At 42.2% G+C, this 26,433-nt stretch overlaps 1 protein-coding gene across 1 annotated transcript in view; it reads right to left on the reverse strand.

Annotated features, from left to right (window-relative positions):
- ADAM10 (ADAM metallopeptidase domain 10) overlaps positions 1 to 8,699 on the reverse strand; it is a 166,956-nt gene extending 158,257 nt beyond the window's left edge. The window contains exon 1 of the mRNA XM_049905181.1: positions 8,409 to 8,699. Within this exon, the coding sequence (XP_049761138.1) occupies positions 8,409 to 8,463 (55 nt within the window). The 5' untranslated portion in view covers positions 8,464 to 8,699. The remainder of the gene's footprint in view (positions 1 to 8,408) is intronic.
- Between the last annotated feature and the right edge of the window lie 17,734 nt (positions 8,700 to 26,433).

Below are 26,433 nucleotides of genomic sequence, written 5' to 3' on the forward strand. Positions count from 1 at the left end.
CCAGGCCTTCTGTTAGCCCAAGACAGGAACCATACCCAAAGCCAACTCTTCAGACAGGTATTGGACTGGACTATGGGATAGCCAATGACATACTGGTGAAGAATGAGCTTCTTGGATCAAGTAGGCACATGAGACTATGTTGGCATCTGCTGTCTGAAGGGGAGATGAGAGGGTAGAGGGAGTCTGAAGCTTTTGATTAGCAGCCAAGTGCTTTTACTACTGCGCCACTAGGGCTCCAAATGACTAGCCACAGATTACTGAAAGCCTGTGCAAAGGTGTGACAAGTCCCGAGCAAACCTAACAACTTGGAAATGGGATAAAATCCCAAACCCTCACACCCATCCCAACCTATAATGTTCTACCTAAACACAAAATTTAGACCTTTTTAACTTCAAGGACAGGTCCTCGAAGTTTTATAAAACCACACCCTCTGCAATGCAACAATCTCTACATCTAGATTCAATATAGAGTGGGCCCCAAATAAATTCTGTTAACTTTACATGAAACATTCATCAAGTTTGACCAGTTTTTCATCCACATCAGCTCCTATTCTATCCTTGTGTGTTTCTACAATCACTACCCTAAACCCTGGGCTCAATCACCCAATTCATCAAGCAGCTAATTTACTCCTTACTGGATCATATCCTAGTTCAACATGGGCTCTAACTAACATCCCATCCATTTCGTAGTTATCATGATTTAGAATATGAATCCTAAGAGTCCTTGTTATCATGGACCAGTTAATATTTATTTTCTGACATGGACTCTCCATGCCAGGCAAACCAGCGTACACACATCTTATCAGGCTACCTCAAAAAGCCTTCCCCACCTGGCTGACATCCTTAATGAATCCTCCTTCCAACTGCAACTATGATACATAACTGGAACTTGATTTTTACACCTCGGCATTTCTGTCTAGTATGACCACCTCGGTATTTCTTACTTTTCTTCTCACTCAGGAGCCCTGGCCGCACCGTGGTCAAGAGCTTGGCTGCTAACCAAAAGGTTCGCAGTTGGAATTCACTGGCCATGCCCTGGAAATCCTATGGGGCAGTTCTACCGTGTTCTACAGGGTCACTATGAGTCAGAATTGATGTGACAGCAATAGGTTTTTTTGGCTTTTTTCTTCTCACTCTAAACTGTGGCTTCTCAACTCCTACTGGCCACAGACACACAACAAACCCTGGTGACTACACAGCAGTGTCGGCACTATACATATTCTCACATTGTTCAGCTAAAGTTGCAGTAGCTTCAAAATGAAGTCACCGGTATCAAAGGGAGACTACATCGCCAAGAACTGCTCTCAGGACTTAGAACTACACCCACTAGCACCAAGGCCAAGCCTTCACACTCCCGCACAGCAGTGTGACTGCTGGCACAGGAATCTAACTGGTAGAATTACTACAGTTTTTCCACTTATCCTTGATACTGCTTCCTTTTCCTAGGATAAAAATTGATAGCTCGACTAGTTAGAATTATCATTGCTGGATTTTTATTCAAAACTAGTAGGATTTTTAGAGAGTTGCTTGGGAGAATCATTAACAATCATTAAAATAAATCAATTCCTCCTGGGGGTGGGGGGAACCAACCTGAGCTCTTTACCCAAGCATGTCACACAGAGTCGCCCATGTGAAAAGCACATCAAATGCAAATCAGTCCCTGCAATTTGGACCGTCCGTCCCTATGACTTTGGGCTTGAGACTCAGGTATGAAGCTACCATTTGTTTCTCTCCACAGCCTTTCATATCTACGACTTGTCTCTCCACTTAGTGGCCACGCAGAGCTCTCACTGAAACTTTGTTTGTTAGGAGTCATGGCCAATGACTACAGGTCCTTTACCCTGCCTGCAAATCTCCTCCCTCACATAAACTATATTTTTGGTAGTCCAAAAACCAAACCAAGTCAATTGCCATCTAGTCGATTCTGACTCATGGCAACCCCATCCGTTACCCTACAAAGTCTGTATTTTAAGCTAGGCCATCACAAAAATATACCCCCGATTTTTCTAACCGTTAGAAAGTGATACAATTAAAAGACACACAAAAACTTAACATTATAAAAAAAAATCATAAAATCACCAAAACTATAACACACAACAGCTGCTTACTGCAAATTAACAATAAAACAAACACATTTACCAGATGCCTCCAAGCATCTACCCCGTTTCCTTTAAAAACAGGAGTCCCTGGGTGGTACAAACGGTTAACATGCTTGCCTGCTAACCAAAAGGGTGGAGGTGCTGGAGGTTCAAGTCCACCCAAAGGCACCTTGGAAGAAAGACCTGGCGATCTGTTTCCAAAAAATCAGCCATTGAAAATCCTAAGGAGCACAGTTGTACTCTGACTAGCTTGGAGTCACCATGAGTTGAAATCGACTCAACGGAAACTGGTTTGGTTCAGTTCCTTTAAACACAGAGAATATTTTTTCTTAATTTACTATTTACATGACTGCAGAGAATATCACAACCGAACATTTAGAGTATGTTTAATATCGATAACCTAAAGTATTAGTTTGGAACCGCAGTACTCACAATTCGGATCTAGGCCATGATACACGTACAACCAGGTAAGTGTACATTTTATTTGCTGTGTCTTCCTGCTTATTCATCAGTTTCCTCTCTCCATTTCTACTCAGCCTCACTTTAACTAGCAAAATCCAAGACTACAACATCATCCCAATTATCCAGTAAGTAAGAACCTGGCAACCTCAACAGTAAACTCCACAAAGCCAAAACATATACATTAAAATAACAAACTACCTAAAGCCCAAATATTTTTTTTTCCCATAGAAGACTCAGAACTTATTTATAGCACTTTATGTTCAAGTGTCAAGCATGACTGATTAGTTTCCTCACAGAAAATACATTAGAAACAACTAATTAGAAGGTGACACCCTCAAGGGTTGGGAAACCTAACCAAAAAGTTGGAAATACTGTAAAACTAGACACAAGAATAAAAATCACAACATCTAGAATAACTTTATAAGAATGATAAACTACCATGCCCATTTCACTAGTTTCTGGAAGTTTTTTTAAAAAAAAACTATGACAGAAAAAAAAAAATTTTTTTTTTTGACAGAGCTCAGAACAATAACATTTCTTCTTATACTGAACCTAAATTGCTTAAGAAAAATAAATCCTCAGCCCATTTTAAGACAGTAAATGTGTAATACATTTTTAGAAAAACTTCCATCAAAAATAACCAAAATTTTAAAAAGTCTGTTTCCAGAGAACTGACATACAGAATCTTCTTATACCTGCATCCATCATCCTCCAACAGTGCTAGAAAAGTGTAGTTTATTGCTGAATTTATTGCTCCATTTCATTTTCTGAATTTCAAAAGCAGAGTTTGTGTTTATATCCCATTCTTAAAAAGGAAAAAAAGCCTAAATGTTTATTTATGTGGCCTTCAATTAAATTTCTCTGAGTCTCATCCCAGTAGTAAAAGAAATGCTTTCTTATTTGCTTACTGAGACAAAAGACATTTGATATACTATAACATCCATTCTTTCTTAAAGATCTTTAAACTGTGTTACTATTTTGAAAACAGGATTTTTAAAAATAGCTAATAACCTAATCCTGCCAAGAAGTATCGTATGTCCGTTTTTATTAATAAAAAAGGTAAGAAAAATAGAAAAACAAAAAATAATTACAAAAAGCTCTATAAAAAATTGGACAGGAGGTCACAGTCAAAAAAAAATTTTAACACTGAATTGGCAAATGTTGTGTTATTTTTACAACAATAATTTTTAAAACAAAATTTTTTAAGCTGGGCCATCTATGCAAGATAAAGAAGCTGAGGCAGAGATGCCAAGAGCATGCCTACAGGTCCCAGGCAGGTAGCACAACCGAGCAAGGCAGGCCAGGTGTGTTCCCAGCAGGAACGGCAGGGACAGCAGTCACTGGAAGACCATGTCTAGTCGTAGGGGGGCAGCTGTTCTCCACCACTTGCTTCCAGACAACAGTAAAGCAGCCCAGCAGTACCAGGGTTTCCAAGTCTTCAGAACAAATCCAGAAATATACTAATTTCATTGAGAAATTTCCTGATTTTTTCAATGGTGATCACTAGTTGAAACTCAGAGACACTGCAAATCAAACAAAACACATTTCTAAGGCCACCAGATATTGACCTTGACTAATGTGTGAAAGCTGCTTTTTAAAGAAGTATGAGGGGGCAGTGGGTAAAAAGCTTAGGCTTTGAGGTCAAACTGGTTTGGGTTTGAATGCCTACTTCACCACTCAACAGGTGGACAATGCTAGGCAAATCATTTCCTCAAGTCTCAGTTTCTTTAACTGTAAAATATCATCCCTCAAGTAAATTTTGAAAGTGGAACTCCTAACACAGTAACAGATATACAACAGGCACTGAGTCCTTGAACCAAAACCAAACTCATCGCTATCAAGCCAATTCCAACTCATGGTAATCCTATAGGACTGGGCAGATCTGCTCCATAGGGTTTCCAAGGAGCGGCTGGTGGATTCAGGCTGCCGACCTTTGGTTAGCACTGTCAAACTTTTGGTAAGCAGCTGAGCTCTGAGCCGCTGCACCACCAGGGCTCCATTGAATCCTTCCAAAAAAGCAAACCCATTGCCGTGGAGTCAATGCCTACTCCTAGTGACCCTGAAGAACAGAGCAGAACTGCCCCACAGGGTTTCCAAGGAGCAGCTGATAGATTCGAACTGACGACCTTTCCGGTTAGCAGCCACAGCACACTGTAGCTCTTAACCACTGCACCACCAGGGCTCCATTGGGTCCTTAAGAGAATTTAAAAAGATCAGATAATATATACCCTTGAAGGTCTAAAACAAGTTACAAAAACAGACACCACAAAACAGATGGGTACCTACCACAGCCATTCCCCTCACTCACTTCCTAATCCTTGCCGCGGTCCTGTACGTACACCCAGAAGATAACCGTTAATGTAGGAGATGGCTTGAAATGAGCCTTAAGATGACAGAGCTAACTGGACTGTCAATTTCAAATTTGACCATACTCTGAGGCTTTTAATATACTTGGGGCAAGCCAAAAAAGATGAAGAGTCAGAGCACCTTAAAGACAAAAAGTCTGCCTTTCATGGAAACCTTGGTGGCATAGTAGTTAAGACCTATGGCTGCTAACCAAAAGGTCAGCAGTTCAAATCCACCAGGCGCTCCTTGGAAAACATACGGGACCGTTCTACTCTGTCCTATAGGGTCACTATGAGTCGGAATCGACTTGACGGCAGTGGGTTACGTGCTGGTAGAACAGAACTAGCTTAAGCTTTAATACTTTTGGCCAAACATCATTGCAGAACTTCCAGAAAACTTATTTCTATAGAGTGCACAATACAAAGCAAAGCATTTTCACCAAATTTTTCAATGTAAAAAACATGTCATGCTCCAAAGTTCATTTCATATATGATTTCATCAAACCAAACCATTATGGGACTGCATTAACTGCTACAACTGAAATAGCTTTTGACTTCTCAAACTCACAAAAAAAAAAAAAAAAGGAAGAACGAGCATTAGGTCTCCAACATACCCAAAACATATCCGTGTTAAAAAGTAACATTCACATTATGTAAAAATTATTTGGGCTATATTTAACCAAAAAAAATTTTTTTAAACTATTGCCAAGAATGAAGAAAACCAAAGACCCAAGGGAAAGATCAGTCCAAAGGACTAAAGGACCACAACTCCCAAAGCATCCACCAGGCTGAGTCCAGCACAACTGAATGGTGCCCGGCTGCCACTACCGACTGCTCTTACAGGGATCACAATAGTATGTCCTGGACAAGGCTGGAGAAAAATGTACAACAGAATTCTAACTAAACAACAACAAAAAAAAAACACCAGACTTACTGATCTAATAGACTGGAGAAACTCTGACAGCATCGGGCCCGGACCCTAATGAAGTCACTCCTGAGGTTCACCCTTCTGCCAAAGATTAAACAGGCCCATAAAACAAAAGACACTAAATGGATACACCAGCTCAGGGGCAAGGACGAGAAGGCAGGAGGGAACAGGAAAGTTGGTAATGGGGAACCTGAGGTCCAGAAGGGGAGAGTGTTGACCTATCAGTGCGTTGGCAACCAATGTCACAAAACAATACGTATGTTGTTTAATGAGAAGCCAATTTGCTCTGAAAACCTTCATCTAAGGTACAATTAAAAAAAAAAAAATTTTTTTTTAAACCATTACCATCAAGTCAATTGCAACTCATAGCAGCCCGGTTCCAATAAATTTCTACAGTATCAAATAATTTTAATAAAAAGCATTTTTATACAGGAATCTCAAACATGACCCTCTGTACAGACACCAGCTGAACGCTAGAAGTCTGATAATATCCTCCTACAGATAACAACGCAGGATCCAACAAGTGCTAGAAATAGACTATATTAGGAAAGGCAAGTTGTATACTCCCAAACACTTTAATTCTCCCTTCCAGTTTCCCACCCCAGTCATATGAAATTAGCAAGTAAAAACTTAACGCACTACGGTGGTTGACAAATTTTTGGAAAGAGGGAAATGAACTAAAATGGTTTATTAAGTACTTGAAAATAATTTATACTTTAAAGTTAAATCCGTATATCCACTACTTCTAATACACACATGGTAAATTCTCTCATAAGCTAAAATAAACACATATCATCAATTTGAAAGTAATCCATTCCACAAATCATCTTATTAATGTCTTACTACTTGACCACAAACGGCTCAGATTAGTAAATGGAAATTACATATTATGACAAAACTTGAAATATCTTCATATAGTCGAAAGGTGTAATCCTGATGCTAATTTTAAAATGAAAGCATTCCATAACTGTATTTTCGAAAAAGTATCTGCTTAAGAAAAAAAGTCAAGTAGCATTTTAACCATTGTTAAACTAATAACGATAGAGACTTTACAAAGGACTCTGGAGTTCTGAATTTAGAAGATTTCTCGATAACAAGGGTCTTAACCCCAAAGGCTAGGCTGCTAATTTATCTTCAAGCAACAGAATACACCAGTCTCTACTGTCTTCATCCTCTTCATCCTTAAAAAACAAAGGTCATTTTATACACTACAACTCATCAAAAGTGCCTATGGGTTTGTCTTACTTTTCACTACCTCATGGAGAACAGTGTCTAACTCCTGGTAATAATCACAAAAAGTGAAAATTGGCAGATAGGAAAAGTGATCTGCTAGAAGTCACCTTCGGAACATAAATGCAAATGTTAGGGTTTAAAAGGCCTTTATAAAGTGTCTCCAACGCATGATTCTTTTTAAACTAGACATCCATTTGCAACTCTTTATCTAAAACGTTTATCTATCGAATGAACACTAGGGGCTACAACACAAGTATTCCTATACAGTGTCTCACTCTGGGGCTACTTAATACAGAACACAGACGCCTGGCCCTGCGGTCCTAAGTCGCAGTGACAAAGAAAAGCAGGGAAACAATCCAATACGTGCAAATAGTCAAATATTTTCTAAATTACCAAATTAGGTTACAGACACTCATCCAAAGCATTTCAATCCAATGCTTTTAAGCATACTTTGAGACTTTCAAATACACTTTGGGGCAAAAGCCAAAAAGCTACCTAAAATAAGCACTTCACACAAGAAAACGATGCAGCTAGCCCAGAATACACAGAAAACAAAAATCGTTGTCTTCAAAGCCTAAGTCACTGAGAAAATGTATGCTTTCAGCAAATGAGCTCCAATTGGCAGTTGTGTGGGGGGTGCCACTGCTGACAATCCACTAACAACGAACTGCACAATCTACTCCACCTGAGAGTTGAAGAAAACTCTGTAAGTTGGGTCCCCCGGGCGGGGGCCGTCGCTCCAGGTGACCCACTCCAGCGCGCAGCTCACAGCGCAGCCCGGACCGCCTTCCCTGCGCCCGGGCAGCGGTCTGCACAGGACGCACGCCCCCCCGGAGCTCCCCGAGCACCGCCGCAGCCGCCGCTCCGGGCAAGCGGAGAGCGCAGTGGCCCCTCGGCGGACCCGGGCCGTGTGGATCGCCGCGCCCGGGAAGAACAATACGCGAGCCCGGCCATGCACCTCGCAACTTCCCACGAGCGCCGGCGCCGCTCCCCGCGCCCAAGCCGACTGGAGCCCGCCGCCGGCAGGGCTGGGGCGGCGAACAGCGACCGCCCGCGCCCGCCGGGCCGGCCTGGACCCGCGCTCCCGCCGCCCTACCCACTTTCCTCCCCGGAGCGCCCCGCGGCGGCGGTGGGGGCGGGGAAGGCCTCGCCGGAGGCTCGGGCTCCACGGCCGCCGCGGCAAGGAGCGCGGCCGGGCGCGGGGGACAATAGCGAGCGGCGGCGCGGCGCGTCCGAGTGGTGGCGCCGCCGGCCGGCCGGCTGACGGACCGGCGCTCGGCCCCGCTCCGCCGCGCGGTCCCCGCCGTCACGGCGCCGCCGGCGCCCCCGGGTCGTGCCTCACCTCCCAGCCCCGGCGCCCAGGAGAGGAGCAGGATTAACACTCCGAGCAGCCCCATCTTCCGCCGCCGCCGCCGCCTCACGGTGAACAGCAGCGCATCGACCCGGAGGGACGCGCTCAGGGCTGGGTCCCGGGCCGCCGCGGCGAGCGGGACCTCCCCGGCAGGAGAGTCAGCGAGGCGCCTCCCTTGCGCTCCACTTGAAGGGCCACGCTCCCGGCGCCTCCAAACAGGCGCTCCCTCCCGCGTCCGCTTCCTTCCTCCGGGCCCGCTTCCCTACCCTCGGCTCTCGCGCTTCTCACCCCTCCCCCGGCGCGGGCCCCGCCTCCTTCCTCACCACGTGACTCGCGGCAGTCCAACGGGCACGCGGAGCTGCACCTCTTCCTCCCGCCCCTCCCCCTCCCCCAGGCGTCCCGGGGGCGCGCGCATGCGCGCGGGGCCAGGTTCCCCGGCTGCTCGCCGGTCGCCGCTTCCTGTCCACCGGCGGAGAGCTGGGATTGGGCGTGGGAGGCGGGGCTTCACCTGTTCCCGCCCCCGGACCGGAGCGTTCCTGCACGGTGGCACGCTCAGCTCCGTCTTAAAGCGATTGAGTCCCGCACCTTGGGCTGAAGTGGGAGCGTGGAGGATGTAAGAGGGGCCGCTTTACACTTTCTAACTTCTCAAGGACTGCAGGTTTCGGTTTCTCTCTCTGCCGCTCGTGGTGCACCACCGCTGCCAAGTACACAAAAGCAAAGTCCCGGCAAGCAGTAATGATAGCGGAGACAGCCAGCGGTGAGCGGAGCGGGAAGAAAAGGCACCACGGCTAAAGCATATCTTTTTGCGCTCTTTGCACGTCTGTGTCACGGACTAGGCCTTATCTGTTGTAAAAGCATGGAGCCCGAACCAGATAATGCTAAATCTCAAGTCGAGAAAATGTTCTCTCCGTCCGTCTCTGAAGCGAACCTTCGCCCCAACCTCTTTGAAGCTCATATTTGCCTTCTCAGTAACTCAGTCTGGTTCGTTAAACTCATATCTCATGAACTGTAGCTGTTCGATGGCATTAAACTGGATATTCTTCATGTACTTGCTATCCCGCTTGAGTAGGCTGAATTGGGGAATAGATGTATTAATATTACCGATACTAGTAACAATTGAAATTCCTTTTAATTTATGCTTTGTATAATTTATTACCATTAACATTATATTTTATTAACATTAACACACGTGAAGAGTACCCCTCCTTAATTCTCTTTTTAAGAAATTTATAGTTTTGCTCTAAAACTCAAAAATTCAGTAAGCTCAAAAGTACAATCAGAAGTTGCAAAAACATCATTAATACCGTACATTTATAATGGGATATATGGAATCATCAGAATCTCATGCATGGTTTTTTTTTTTCCTTCCGTAAAAGATCTAATCTTACGAAACAGTTACCTGCAGACGTTACATTGCATATCATCTGTGCTGTCAATAAATTATGTTTTGGTTATCTAGTTATTAGACCATCTTGTGGCACATTTAGTGTTGCACAATATTTTTTATAATTAAGTCCAATGATTACAGATAAATGACACTTTCTCTTTAAAATCAACTAGGAAAAAAAATCCAAAACCATATTTTGTATCACTAAGGTAATCACTTTCAACCATTTCAAGAGGTGGCATATGATCAGGAGCTGATGGTACTGATGGAAGAGGTCCAAGCTACACTGAAGGCACTGGCGAAAAACAAGGCTCCAGGAACTGATGGAATATCAATTGAGATGCTTCAACAAATGGTTGCAGCACTGAAAGTGCTCACTCGTCTATGCCAAGAAATATGGAAGACAGCTTCCTGGCCAACTGACTGGAAGAGATCCATATTTATGCCTATTCCCAAGCAGGTAATCTAACTGAATGTGGAAATTATGGAAACAATATCATTAATATCACACGCAAACAAAATTTTGCTGAAGATCATCTAAAAGCGGCTACAGCAATATATCGACAGGGAAGTGCCAGAAATTCAGTCCAGATTCAGAAGAGGACCTGGAACCAGGGATATCATTGCTGATGTCAGATGGATCCTGGCTGAAAGCAGAGAATACCAGAGAGATGTTTATTTGTGTTTTATTGACTATGCAAAGGCATTTAACTGTGTGGTTCATAACAAATTATGAATGACATTGCAAAGAATGGGAATTCCAGGACACTTAATTGTGCTCACGAGAAACCTGTACATAGATCAAGAGGCAGTTGTTTGAACAGAACAAGGGGATACTGAGTGGTTCAAAGTCAGGAAAGGTGTGCGTCAAGGTTGTATCCTTTCACCACACTTACTCAAGCTGTATGCTGAGCAAATAATCCGAGAAGCTGGACTATATGAAGAAGAGCAGGGCATCAGGATTGGCCGGAGACTCTTTTAACAACCTGCATTATGCAGATGACACGACCTTGCTTGCTAAAGTGAAAAGGAAGCACTTACTGATGAAGATCAGAGACCATAGTCTTCAGTATGAGTTTTACACCTCAACAAAAAGAAAACAAAAATCCTCACAAATGGACCAATAAGCCACATCATGATAAATGGAGAAAAGATTGAAGTTGTCAAGGATTTCATTTTACTTGGATCCACAATCAATACCCATGGAAGCAGCAGTCAAGAAATCAAAAGATGCAATGCATTGGGCAAATCCGCTGCAAAAAACCTCTTTAAAGTGTTGAAAAGCAAGGATGTCACCTTGAAAACTAGGGTGCGTCTGACCCAAGCCATGATGTTTTCAAATGCATTATATGCATGTGAACAGTCGACGATGAATAAGGAAGACTGACGAACAGCTGACGCCTTTGAATTGTGGTATTGGGGAAGAATATTGAATATACACCATGGACTGCCAAAAGAATGAACAAATCTGTCTTGGAAGAAGTACAACCAGAACGCTCCTTAGAAGCAAGGATGGCGAGATTATGTCTTACATACTTTGGACATGTTGTCAGCAGGAATCAGTCCCTGGAGAAGGACATCCATCATGCTTGGTAAAGTATAGGGTCAAGGGAAAAGAGGAAGACCATCAACGAGATGGATTGAGACAGTGGCTGCAACAGTGGGCTCAAGCATAACAATGATTGTGAGCATGGCGCAGGACCAGGCAGTGTTTCTTTCTGTGGTACATAGGGTCATTATGAGTTGGAACTGACTCGATGGCACCTAACAGCAACAAGATAATCACTGAAAATTATGATTGAGATTGTATTTCCTTCTATTTGTAAAACATGAATAACATTACATACCAGCATCATAATGAACGGTATTCTAATGTTACAAGTTCTGACCACTATTTTGCTTGAAGTCTTAACTTACTTCGTTTTTGGTATTTTCCAAATGTGTGGGAAACATGGAATGTGGAAGAGTTGGTTCTGCATCTATCACAGGCTGCCTAGGCTCTGTGACTTTGGCCAAGCTACTTCACCTTTGTAGCATCAGTATTTCATAAGTGATAAAGTATTTACCTCATGGGACTGTTTGATGATGAGATTAATTAACATTTGTAAATCAGTTATAACAGTGCCTGGCAGATAATAATTGCTGTAGAAGTATTTGTATAAATACCTTATATAAATAAATAACATGGTTCTTCCATGAACATCCTACAATCCACTCAAAGGCAGTAAGTATTTTAATGGTATTATTTCTTTAGCAACAATATACAGCTTTGATGCTACCAGTATAATTAAAGTTATCCACAAGTTTTACTAATGAGAAATTCAGTTAGTGAACATGTGCCCATATATGGTATATTTGACAAACAGCGCTAGAGGAAAATGCTTGTTGCATAGACATAAGGCCAATCCTGGTAAACATTTCAACAGTTACATCTTAAGTTTTCAACTCCTGCTGAACTGCTGGCTGAATCCCTCACTGTCGTGCCAAACTCAATACATTTAACTTCCTTATCTCCGGTAATGGCACCACCATTCTCCCAGTAACCCAGGATCAAAAGAGGAACCATCTTAGACTCTTCTTCACTTGTCTACCCATAGCCAGTCACCAAGTCATGTTGAGTCTTCCCTAAAAATGTCTTTCTTGTGCATTTAGTCCTTCCATTCCTATTGCTGTCACTCAGGTTCACACTATTATTTTCTCTTGTTAGACTTCTCCAGGACTCCTAACTTATCTCCCTACTCCTGTCTCTCTTTCTTTGACCCTTCTTTCAAACCTCATCTCAATCTACTACAGTTTGCTTCTACCCCTCCCCACCCCCACAACATAGGCACATACCCCCCCACCACCACCACCATGCCTGTCACTCCCAAGACGTATTTTTGTTGGGGCTACTAAACATCTATTAGTTATCAATGCCATTGGACACCTTAACTCCTTATCTTGAGCCTCTCAACCAAATTAACACTCCCTCCTCAAAACTTCCTCCTGACCTTGCTCTGTCCTGATTTTTCTCCTTTCTTTAAAACTGCCTTCTTCAACGTCTCTTTACTGGGGCTTTTCCTCTCTTTATCTGGTAAACATTGGTGTTCTCAGGACTTCATCCTTGGCCTTCTCCTTCTGCACCCGCTAGACTATTTTTTTACTACCTCTAAAATGTCTATGACTCACTAGGCTGTAAACACCATGATGACAAAATCTGGGTCTGCCTTATTCTAGCTCATCATGCCTAGCACAATGCCTAGCACATAATCAGCACTTTTCCTGGACATGTGCTCCAAGTCCTAGACCTATATCCTAGTTCCACCACTTACTACCTGTGTAACCTTGGGCAAGGTATTTAAGACCCCTGTGCCTCAGTTTCCTAATCTGTAAGATGGGGAGGATAGTAGTACCTACCTAGGGTTTCTGTGAAGGTTAAATAATAGATGTAAAGCAATGAGAACAGTATGTAGTTAAAAAAAAAAAATACCCATTGTCATTGAATCAAATCCGACTCGTAGTGACCCTATAAACAGAGTAGAACTGCTCCATAGGGTTTCCAAGGAGTGCCTGGTGGATTCAAACTGCTGACATTTTCGTTAGCAGCCATAGCCCTTAACCATTATGCCACCAGGGTTTCCAGTATGTAGTAAGCACTATAAAATGTTAGGTATTATTATTATTGGTATTATTACATATTTAACATTTATGAACCAACTTCCTACCTGATGTCACACAGCCACATCAAACTGAACATGTCATAAAATCAACAAACCCCTACATCAACCTGCCCAAGCCTTCTTTTCTCCTAAAGTCCTTCTTTTGGTTAGTGGCAGCACCATCTACTCAATTACCTCAACTTCTCCCTAGCCCCAGTAAAGCATCATCATCTTTAATCTCCATCCTATGAAATCCCCCCACCTATCTGTACTGCCACAGTCCTAGCTCCAGCCTCCTTGTCTCACATTACTGACTCCTGGCCCTTTTGCCCCCACTGCTGCCAGAGTGATCTTCAAAAAAAAAAAAAAAAAAAACTATATCCTTTTATCCCCTGGATAAAATACGAAGCCTTGTGACCTGGTCTTTGCCTTCCTTGCCCACTTCATCTTTCACCACTCTCTTTTCCTCACCTTCTAAGACTAGCCAGGACAACAATCAATAACAGTAATAGCTGGCAAATGGTAAGGAAATGGAAAGCTTAACTTGCTACAGTGCAATAGGTTTCTTTTTATATATGGTCTTTCTGGCCCTGGGTTTGTAGTTCTGTCAAGATGATTTGCTACACCAAAGTCTTGCGAAGTGATTGGACAGTTTACTATGCAAATAAGGTACGTAAATCTTTTGCAGGGATTGTTCAATTACTCTTCAGATTAGGTGTCTGTGGTCTGCCATGAGGATTGGTCAGTTTGTGGTCTTGGTGGGAAAAGTAGGCTAGAAAAAGAGTGTTATGGATTGAATTGTGTCCCCCAAAAATGTACATCAACTTGACTAGGCCATGATTCCCAGTATTGTGTAATTGTCCATCATTTTGTGATCTGATGTGATTATCCTATGTGTTGTAAATCCTAATCTCTATGATGTTAATGAGACAGGATTAGAGGCAGTTATGTTGATGAGACAGGACTCAACCTACAGGATTAGGTTGTATCTTGAGTCAATCTCTTTTGAGATATAAAAGAGAGAATCCAGCAGAAAGGAGAGGGACCTCATTATCACCAAGAAAGAAGAGCCAGGAAAATAGTGAACCGTTTGGACTGGTAGTCCCTGCACTGACAAGCTCCTAGACCAGGGGAAGATTGACGACAAGGACTTTCCCCAGAGCCAAGAGAGACAGAAAGCCTTCCCCTGGAGCTGGTGCCCTGAATTCCGACTTCCAGCCTCCTAGACTGTGAGAGAATAAACTTCTGTTTGTTAAAGCCATCCGCTTGTGGTATTTCTGCTATAGCAGCCCTAGATAACTACGAAAAAGGACTAATCCCATAGAGGTTGAGGGAGTCCTCACTATCATCAAGAAGAAGAGCTGGGAGCAGAGCGCTTCCTTTGGACTTGGGGTCCCTGTGCTGAGAACCTCTTATACCCAGGAGACAGAGAGAGCTGTAACACAGGAGATGGCACGAGACAGCATGACACTGCACAAGACAGTACAGGACAGTAAGAATGAGGAGAACCAGGAGATTGGCGTGAGATGGCTGCAGTGGGCTTCTTGGCCCATGGGGCAAGGCTGCTGCAGTGAGCTCATTGACTCATGGAGCAAGAGAGCTGAGCACCTTTGGGCAGGAGGCTTGTTGGTGGGGTAGGATGCCTCCAGGCACGTAACACAGGAGCCAAAAGAGCTGTAAAACTTGCCCAAATGAGGCTGGCTGCAGAGCCCAGGCCCAAGCAGGGGCCAGCTGCAGAGGCCTGAGTACAGCCTGCTAGCTAAACATGGCCAAGAAGGAGCTGAGAGCTGTCTTGGCTGGAAGCTGTCCTGACTGACAAACTGTATCCTGAGGTGTTCCTGTTACTTCCAAGTTGATTCTAATCCCAAATTGTAGCCTGTTACTTCTCTAATAAACCCCATAATCACGAGTATGGTCTGTGAGTTCTGTGTGGCCACTGCAACAAATTGTCAAACCCAGCAGTAGAGTGCCTTAGGAGGGATGGCTGGTGTCAGAATTGGTAAAAAGATTGGAGATTGGAGGTATGTCTGACCTCTACCTTGTACCTTGTAGGAATCAGCTTTGGGCTGATGGTGATTCTCATTGTCCCCCCTGAAGTTAGATAAGGTCTGAACCCGCTAAATTAGGCTTGCCCAAAGTCACAAAGCTGGAGCGTGGCTGAACAACACCCAAAGTTAGATCTGCCTCCAAAGTGTTTGCTTTAACCACTGCAATATGGTGCTGCTCAACTGCAGTTGGTTTCCCAAACATACCACATCGCTTCCCACTTTGACACCTTTGCACATTTTATTCCCTCCATGAGGAATGCCTCTCCCATTTATTCTATATATTCTACAAAATGAGGCTCAGAGAGTCCCTTCAGTAATTCATTTTTAAGACTTTGTTTTTTGGTTGCGATTCCACTATCAATGTAAAAGAGGGATTAGAGAAGAAAAGCACTTAGAAAACCCACCTCTGGGGCAAAGAGAACAGTGAAATATGGTAGTTATAACTTAAGGCATTTGGAAATGCCAATTTCCTGTAGAATGTGAAGGAGTAGGTATTGCTTAAAGATATGGCCCAGGCTTCACCTCCTCTGTAAAATCTTCACTAACTTCTCCACTAGACAAAATTTAGTATCTACTATTTTAATTCTTTATACATAATTCTAATGTAGCTTTATCAAACTGTATTGTATTATTTAATATCTTTCCTAATTCTTGAGGACAGGGATGAACCTCATGTTTTAGGGGTTTGTTTTCAAAACTGGGTCTCACCAAGTTTAGCAAATACATATCAAGAAATATTTATTGAGCTTCAATATTAAAATAGGCTCCATTTCACTAATTTATTAAAAAATCAGGAATGGCTTCTCACTGCCTAAAAAGCTATCTTAGTATAATATTCAAGGTGACCACAGAAAAAAAATTTACTTGTCCAAACCTCTCTCTTCTCCTTTAAATGAATCTCCCACTCCATCCTGTCAAACTGGTCTAGTCCCAACAACCCCAAAGCATCTTAAACTCTCCACCTCCATACTTTTTGTCCACCCTTTTTCCTTTCTGCTTATACGGTCTTAAGTCTAGTCAGTTCTAACTCATGGAGACCCTGTGTGGTCAGAGTAGAACCATGCTTCACAGGGTTTTCAATGGTTGATTCCCAGTGGTCTTTGGGTGAACTTGAACTTGCAACCTTGCAGTAATCAGCTGAGTGCGTGAACTGTTCGTATCATCCAGGGACTACTTTACAGTATTACCTGTCCTTTAAAGCCCAAGTCACAACCTGACAACTCATAAACCTAATTAGACTCACAGACATGTTCAGTTTCACTTGCCATTTAACATTTTTTTCCTTAATTATTCATCAATATTCAGCAATTGGGAGTTTTCATGTTAAAACTCAGATTCCAGGTTTTCTATAAAAACTGAAAGATTAAGCAGACCTACCTTCTTACACAACACCAATTGGCTGGAACTGAGTAGATACTGTCCTCTTCGGATAGGGCTTGTCTGATCTCACCCGGGCCTACGGCTGGCATTATCCTTGTCTGAATTTGAGTGTGTGACCCTTGTTTTAAGAACTGGGAAAGTGGTCCTTGCAGTTTTTTCCTAGATCCCTCTGGTCCCAGAATCTCAATCTCATTTTAGTCCAAATCACCCGTTATTTGTATCTCTCATCTGCAATTAATTTTGTTACTTTACGTAAACTCTCCTATTATCATTCTTGATATTAAGAAAAGAAGAGAGACGCTTTGAAGCAAATCAGAAGATATCCAGAAAAACTTACAGGGGGGTAACAATATCATTCATTCATTCAACAAGTATTTCTTCTGCTCCTACTATGGAGATTGCCATACTACCAAGACAGTATTCCTGACACGGTATCCGGCTCCTGGATAAGCACTTTATGTACATAATTCCATTAACTTCACAACAATGCCCCCATTTTACAGCTGATGCAACTGAGACAGAACCAGGACTCTAACCCAAGTTTCTTTGACTCTAAATCTTGTAGTCCTTTGAATTACTGGGTGAATCTCCTCCTATTTCCATTGCCATAGTCCAGAATCTGCTTTTTAGTTTTGAAGGTCTAGAAGCTTGATTTTTTTCAATGGAATCTGAGTTGACCATCCAAAAAGAATTAATTCATGGGAGCTGAACTCCCAAGGGACTTATGTCTTAATCAAAATGTCACCTTATTGTTTTATAAGTTAGATATTCGTGTTAACAAGTCAATGCATTCTCTTTGTCTTCAGTACTTGAGAAGCTAAACTGTGATCAGAAAGTGGCTTAGTGAGCAACACATAATTGCAGAAGAAGTTAATTGAATATTATTGGCTATTTCCTTCAACTTGTTAGGTGCTGTCAAGTCGATTTTGACTCATACCAAACCCATGTACCACAAAACAAAATACTGCCCAGTCCTATGCCGTTCTCTCAATTGTTGCCAAGCTTGAGCTCATTGTTGCAGCAACTGTGTCAATCCATCTCATTGAGGGTCTTCCTCTTTTTCACTGACCCTCTTCTTTACCAAGCATGATGTCCTTCTCCAGGGACTGGTCCCTCCTGACAACATGTCCAAAGTATGTAAAATGAAGTCTCACCATCTTTGCTTCCAAGTGAGCATTCCGGCTGTATTCTTCCAGGACCGATTTGTTTGTTTTCTGGTAGTCCATGGTGTATTCAACATTCTTCACCAACACCACAATCCAAGGGCAACAATTCTTCTTCGGTCTTCCTTATTCATTCTCCAGCTTTCACATGAATGTGAGGTGATTGAACACCATGGCTTAGATCAGGAGCACCTTAAAGTCACATCTTTGCTTTTTAACACTTTAAAGAGAACTTTCGCAACAGATTTGCCCAATGCAATGTGTAGTTTGATTACTTGACTGCTGCTTCCATGCATGTTGATTATGGATCCAAGTAAAATGAAATCCTTGACAACTTCAAACTTTTCTAGGTTTATCATGATATTCCTTACTGGTCCAGTTGTAAGGATTTTTGTTTTCCTCATGTTGAAGTGAAATCCATACTGAAGGATTTGGTCTTTGATTTTCATCAGTAATGCTTCAAGTCCTCTTCACTTTGAGCAAGGAAGACTGTGTCATCTGCATATCGCAGGTCGTTAATAAGTCTTCCTTCAATCCTGATGCCAAATTCTTCTTCATATAGCCCAGTTTCTCAGATTATTTGCTCAGCATACAGATTGAATAAGTATGGTGAAAGGATAAAACCCTGATGCACACCTTTCCTGACTTTAAACAAAGCAGTATCCCCTTATTCTGTCTGAAAAACTGCCTCTTGATCTATGTACAGTTTCCTCATGAGCACAATTAAATGTTCTGGAATTCCCATTCTTCACAATGTTATCCATAATTTGTTATGAACCCCACAGTTGAATGCCTTTGCATAGTCAATAAAACACAGGTAACTTATTAACCAACAATAGACTATCAAGAGACCACACAGGTACCAGGCCATCTACCTGTTCACTCTGGCAGGTGAATGAAGTCCACTGAGTGAATTTTTACGCTTTGGGATCTTGTCTAGACTCCATGCAGACCACCGTCTCCCTTTCTGTTACTGTATGCTTTCTCCAGGAATAATATCATTGATTAGGCCACAGCTTGTTTGCAAGCATTCAGGCTTGAATTCGATTTTCAAGGTCTCACTTTTGGACATGGAAAGAATCTTGTCTCCTAAGGGAACTATTACAAATAGCTAATCTGATTTATTTTATCTGATTTGATTAGGTTACTTTTCACCTTTCTGGGAAGTACTTCATAGCCACCCTTATATACTGCCTAAAGGTGTTGTGTTTTTATTTCACTTGTAGATGTTTTGTCTTCCTAGCCTCATTATAAATAATTTGAGAGCACAAACAATAATAATATATCTGATAACCCTTTGCCAAAAAACTAAACCCATCACCATGGAGTCAGTTCCAACTCACAGTGACCTTATAAGACAGAGTAGAACTGCTCCATGGGGTTACAACGACCAACACTTTTATGGGAGCAGACTGCCACGTCTTCATCCTGAGGAGCATCTGGTGGGTTCAAACCGCCGACCTTTTTGTTAGTACCTGAGCAGTTTAACTACTGTGCCACCAGGACTCCTCAATATATTTGAAGAGCCCTTTATACTTGATAAATCCTTTGCTAACATTTCTGTTTCATTCACAAAACCACACAGCAAAATCAATCACGCTAACATTTTTCCCTTGTCCTTTTTTTTCCTCTTTTAAATAAAAAATGGAAACTGAACTTAAAAGAGATAAATTGACCTACTCATGCTTGTAAAATTAGTCAAAGGCAGGACCCAGTTCTGATCCTCGGTCTTATGGTCTTCACTCATCACTCTTTCTATTACCTTAGGCTGCCTCCATGTGATGATGCTTAATGTGTGCTTCTGTGCCCCAAAACACCACATTGTAGCTATTCAGTGAATAATTACAGAGGTTTGTCATTGTAGTTACAAGCCAAATGGATCATAATTATTACTATATACATATTAACACTTACCAACTCCATTTAACTTCCAAAAATGAAAGTAGTTATTATGTGATATTGTTCTAGATCAGGTTGAACCCTCAGTGGAATACCTGCATCAGAGTAACTTCCAATGCTTGTCAAGACTGCAGAGTCCTGAGCTTTTCTCCAATTCTGCTGAATCTGAATTGCTTGGAATGGAGCCCAGAAATACATATTAAAGCAGGTTTCCAACACCATCTACTTCTGAAAATTAACCAGTGAAAATCTTATGGATCACAATGAAATACTGTCCAATATAGTGATGCAAGATGAGCCCCCTAGGCTGGAAGGCATTACACGAGGGCCAGGACAATCGACTGAAACATACCAAAGATCGTAAGACGGCACAGGGCCAGGTAATGTTTCATTCTGTCATATAAAAATTTGCCAGGAGTCTGAGCCCAGGAGATGGCAACTGCCAACAATGAAGTTTGACCACCACTGTTCTAAATAAGCATCATGAGGGATGCAGTGAAAGTAAAAGACAATGTTCTCCTGGGAAGTCATGTCAACATATAAAAAGTAATAGAGAATGTTGTTGTTGTTAGGTGCTGTCAAGTCGGTTCCGACTCATAGCGACCCTATGCACAACAGAACAAAACACTGCCCGGTCCTGCGCCATCCCCACAATCGTTGCTATGCCTGAGCCCACTGTTGCAGCCACTGTGTCAATCCACCTCGTTGAGTGTCTTCCCCTTTTCCACTGACCCTGTACTTTGCCAAGCATGATGTCCTTCTCCAGGGACTGATCCCACCTGACAACATGTCCAAAGTATGTAAGACACAGTCTTGCTATCCTTGCTTCTAAGGAGCATTCTGGTTGCACTTCTTCCAAGACAGATTTGTTCATTCTTTTGGCAGTCCATGGTATATTCAATATTCTTCACCAATACCATAATTCAAAGGCATCAGTTCTTCACTCTTCCTTGTTCATTGTCCAGCTTTCACATCCATATGATACAAGTGAAAATACCATGGCTTGGGTTAGGCGCACCTTAGTCTTCAGGGTGACATCTTCGCTCTTCAACACTTTGAAGAGGTCCTTTGCAGCAGATTTGCCCAATGTAATGCATCTTTTGATTTCCTGACTGCTGCTTCCATGGCTGTTGATTGTGGATCCAAGTAAAATGAAATCCTTGACAACTTCAATCTTTTCTCCGTTTATCATGATGTTGCTTATTGGTCCAGTTGTGAGGATTTTTGTTTTCTTTATGTTCAGGTGCAATCCATACTGAAGGCTGTGGTCTTTGATCTTCATCAGTAAGTGCTTCAAGTCCTCTTCACTTTCAGCAAGCAAGATTGTGTCATCTGCATAATGCAGGTTGTTAATGAGTCTTCCTCCCATCCTGATGCCCCATTCTTCTTCATATAGTCCATCTTCTTGTATTATTTGTTCAGCATACAGATTAAATAGGTGTGGTGAAAGAATACAACCCTGACGCACACCTTTCCTGACTTTAAACCAATCAGTATCCCCTTGTTCTGTCTGAACAACTGCCTCTTGATCTATGTAAAGGTTCCTTATGAGCACAATTAAGTTTTCTGGAATTCCCATTTTTCGCAGTGTTATCCATAGTTTGTTCTGATCCACACAGTCGAATGCCTTTGCATAGTCAATAAAACACAGGTAAACATCCTTCTGGTATTATCTGCTTTCAGCCAGGATCCATCTGACATCAGCAGTGATATCCCTGGTTCCACGTCCTCTTCTGAAACCAGCCTGAATTTCTGGCAGTTCCCTGTCGATACACTGCTGCAGCCATTTTTGAATGATCTTCAGCAAAATTTTGCTTGTGTGTGATATTAATGATATTGTTCTATAATTTCCACATTCGGTTGGATCACCTTTCTTGGGAATAGGCATAAATATGGATCTCTTCCAGTCAGTTGGCCAGGAAGCTGTCTTCCATATTTCTTGGCATAGATGAGTGAGCACCTCCAGCACTGCATCTGTTTGTTCAAACATCTCAATTGATATTCCATCAATTCCTGGAGCCTTGTTTTTTGCCAATGCCTGCAGAGCAGCTTGGACTTCTTCCTTCATTACCATCGGTTCCTGATCATATGCCACCTCTTGAAATGGTTGAACATCGACTAATTCTTTTTGGTATAATGACTCTGTGTATTCCTTCCATCTTCTTTTGATGCTTCCTGCGTTATTTAATATTTCCCCGCATGGAATCCTTCACTATTGCAACTCAAGGCTTGAATTTTTTCTTCAGTTCTTTCAGCTTGAGAAACGCCGAGTGTGTTCTTCCCTTTTGGTTTTCCATCTCCAGCTCTTTGCACATGTCATTATAATACTTTACTTTGTCTTCTTGAGAGGCCCTTTGAAATCTTCTCTTCAGTTCTTTTACTTCATCAATTCTTCCTTTTGCTTTAGCTGCTCGACGCTCAAGAGCAAGTTTCAGAGTTTCCTCTGACATCCATCTTGGTCTTTTCTTTCTTTCCTGTCTTTTCTGTGACCTCTTGCTTCTTCATGGATGATGTCCTTGATGTCATTCCACAACTCATCTGGTCTTCGGTCACTAGTGTTCAATGCGTCAAATCTATTCTTGAGATGGTCTTTAAATTCAGGTGGGATATATTCAAGGTCATATTTTGGTTCTCTTGGCCTTGCTCTGATTTTCTTCAGTTTCAGCTTGAACTTGCATATAAGCAACTGATGTTCTGTTCCACATTCGGTCCCTGGCCTTGTTCTGACTGATGATATTGAGCTTTTCTGTCGTCTCTTTCCACAGATGTAGTCAATTTGATTTCTGTGTATTCCATCTGGCGAGGTCCATGTGTATAGTCACTGTTTATGTTGGTGAAAGAAGGTATTTGCAATGAAGAAGTTGTTGGTCTTGCAAAATTCCATCATTCAATCTCCGGCATTGTTTCTATCACCAAGGCCATATTTTCCAACTACTGATCCTCCTTCTTTGTTTCCAACTTTTGCATTCCAATTGCCAGTAATTATCAATGCATCTTGATTGCATGTGCGATCAATTTCAGACTGCATCAGCTGATAAAAATCTTCTATTTCTTCATCTTTGGCCCTAGTGGTTGGTGTGCAAATTTGAATAATAGTCGTATTAACTGGTCTTCCTTGTAGGCATATGGATATTATCCTATCACTGACAGCACTGTACTTCAGATCTTGAAATGTTCTTTTTGACGATGAATGCAACACCATTCCTCTTCGAGTTGTCATTCCCAGCATAGTAGACTATATGATTGTCTGATTCAAAATGGCCAATACCAGTCCATTTCAGCTCACTAACGCCTAGGATATCGATGTTTATGTGTTCTATTTCATTTTTGACGATTTCCAATTTTCCTAGATTCATACTTTGTACATCCCAGGTTCCGATTATTAATGGATGTTTGCTGCTGTTTCTTCTCATTTTGAGTCGTGCCACATCAGCAAATGAAGGTCCCAGAAGCTTTACTCTATCCATGTAATTAAGGTCGACTCTACTTTGAGGAGGCAGCTCTTCCCCAGTCATCTTTTGAGTACCTTCCAACCTGGGGGGCTCATCTTCCAGCACTATATCAGACAATGTTCCTGTGCTATTCATAAGGTTTTCACTGGCTAATGCTTTTCAGAAGTAGACTGCCGGGTCCTTCTTCCTAGTCTGTCTTAGACTGGAAGCTCAGCTGAAACCCGTCCTCTATGGGTGACCCTGCTGGGATCTGAATACCGGTGGCATAGCTTCCAGCATCACAGCAACACACAAGCCCCCACAGTACGATAAACTGACAGAATAGAGAATAGGATATATATTTCCTTGATTCTAAGATACCGTTGACTGTAAGATGCACCATTGATTTAATAAGAACTTTTGAAGAAAAATAGGAGCATTAAATGTTCAAAACTATCTTAAATTCTGAATTTGGAATACTTAAATATGAGAAACTGTACCTTGTTGTTGTGTGTTCTGGAGTCAATTCCGAGTCATATTGACTCAATAAGATGGAATAGAACTGTCCCATAGAGCTTCCTAGGCTGTAAATCTTTTTTTTTTTTTAATTGTACTTTAGATGAAGGTTTACAGAACAAACCAGTTTCTCATCAAAGAGTTAGTACACACATTGTTCTATGACATTGGTTAACAACCCCACAGCATGACAACAGTCTCCCTTCTCAACCCTGGGTTCCCTATTACCAGTTTTCCTGTTCCCTCCTGCCTTCCAGTCCCTGTCCCAGGGCTGGCGCACCCCTTTAGTCTTGTTTTGTTCCATGGGCCTGTTCAATCTTTGGCTGAAGTGTGAACCTCAGGGAGTGACCTCATTACCGAGCTGAAAAGGTGTCAGAGGCCATACTTTCAGGGTTTCTCCAGTCTCTGTCTGGCCAGCAAATCTGGTCTTTGAATTAGAAGTTTGCTCTAAATTTTTCTCCAGCTCTGTCTGGGACCCTCTATTGTGATCCCTGTCAAAGCAGTCAGTGGTGGTAGCCGGACACCATCTGGATGTACTGGACTCAGTCTGGTGGAGGGTGTGGTAAATGTGGTCTATTAATCCTTTGGACTAATCTCTCCCTTGTATCTTTAGTTTTCTTCATTCTTCCTTGCTTCCAAAGGGGTGAGACCAGTAGAGTATTCTAGATGGCCGCTCACAGGCATTTAAGACTCTAGACAATACTCAATAAAGTAAAATGTAGAATATATTCTTTATAAACTGTGTTATGCCAATTGAGCTAGATATTCCCCAAGATCATGGTCCCCACATAGGCTGTAAATCTTTATGGGAGTAAATCACCAGGTTTTCTCTCCTGCAGAGCCACTGGTGGGTTTGAATCACCAACCATTTGCTTAGCAGCCAAGCATTTAAACATTGTGCCACCATGGCTTCTAAATGTACCATAGACCTTAGGAATTATATTGTAAATGGTGTGTTGAAAGCAATGTTAGAGGAGTTTGGAGGTGAGAAGTTGGAGGTGAGAAACTCTGGTGGTACAATAGTTAAGCACTTAGCTGCTAACCAAGAGGTTGGCAGTTGGAACCCACCCAGTGTCTCTGTGGAAGAAAGGCTTAGCAACCTGCTCCCATAAAGATTATAGCCTAAAAAACCCTACAGGGCAGTTCTACTCTGTCGAGTGGGGTCACTATGAGTAGAAATTGAATCCATGGCACCTAACAACAACAAAAGCCTTTGAAAGTTGATCTGGAATTAAGAGAAGAGAGAAACCAGAAAAACCAAACCCGTTGCCATTGAGTTGGTTCCAACTCATAGCAACCCTATAGGACAGAGTAGGACTACCCCATAGAGTTTTCAGGGAGTGGCTGATGGATTAAAACCATCGACCTTTTGGTTAGCAGCTGATCTCTTAAACCATTAAAAAAAAAAAAATAGGTATAATTAATTCAGTGAGTGAGCAAACTAAATCTTATACAAAGAAGGGTTAGTATTACATTGTAGTAGTTGATAAGACTGGTTAAACAGAATGAGATTAAGAAAAAAAAAATAGCATCAGCTATAGAATTTAGTAGCTTTTTACTGTCTCTTCCTGAGGTTTAGGTATGTTTGGGCATGTTTGGAGAAACGGAGAAACATGCCATTAGAAATTTGCCATTTTGTGGTGGTGGTGGTGGGGCTTCCCCCAATGCTAGAGTAACAGTTCTTAAACTTTATCACGCATTAGAATCACTTGGAGAGCTTGTTAAAAAGCACATTGTTGGGTTCTACTCTCACAGTTCCTGATTCTGTAGGTCTGGGTGGGGCTGGAGAATTTTTTCTAACACATTCTCAGATGATATTGGTACTGCTATTTCAAAAACCACACTTTGAAAACTGTGCTAGAGTTGAGCATTGTCTGGCAAACTGAAGGGGTGGCAAGGCAGAGGTATTTGTGAGAAGTTCTAAGGAAAGAAGGAGGCAAGCATGATGCAGTATCAAAACCATAACCATTAGCAGAAGACCAGAGAAACACCAAAAATTAATGTAACACATTGTATTTATTGAGAGTTGAGACAATTTGAATCCAGCAGCATCAACCCAAAGGTATCTGGAAGGCGCTCTAAAGAGGGGATAGTGAAAGCAGGCTATATAGGTGCTCTACCCGAGTAGTCTCCTGAGGCTTGTTGTAAATTCCTTCCATGTTTGTTTCTAAGAGCATCGTTAAGGACATGCCACATATCCTAAAACACAGCTTCCACTCAGACCCTGGAGTTACTGCTTCTAGAAACTGGTTACACATAGATAACTCTTCAAAAGAGCCCCCGCCCCCCCCCCCCCCAAAACCCACTGCTGTTGGGTCGATTCCGACTCACAGCAACCCTATAGAACAGAGTAGAGTTGTGCCATAAGGCTCCCAAGGCTGTAAATCTTTACAGAAGCAGACTGCCACATCTTTCTCCCGAGGAGCTGCTGGTGGGTCCAAACTGGGAACAGCCTACCTTTCGGTTAGCAGCCAAGTGCTTAACCACTGCATCACCAGAGCCCAATGCCTAAAGCAGATGGATCTCCACTTAACTGCTTACTAGGCTATAGTTT

This window comes from Elephas maximus, chromosome 13, assembly GCF_024166365.1.
Source record: "Elephas maximus indicus isolate mEleMax1 chromosome 13, mEleMax1 primary haplotype, whole genome shotgun sequence".
NCBI classification, from domain to species: domain Eukaryota; kingdom Metazoa; phylum Chordata; class Mammalia; order Proboscidea; family Elephantidae; genus Elephas; species Elephas maximus.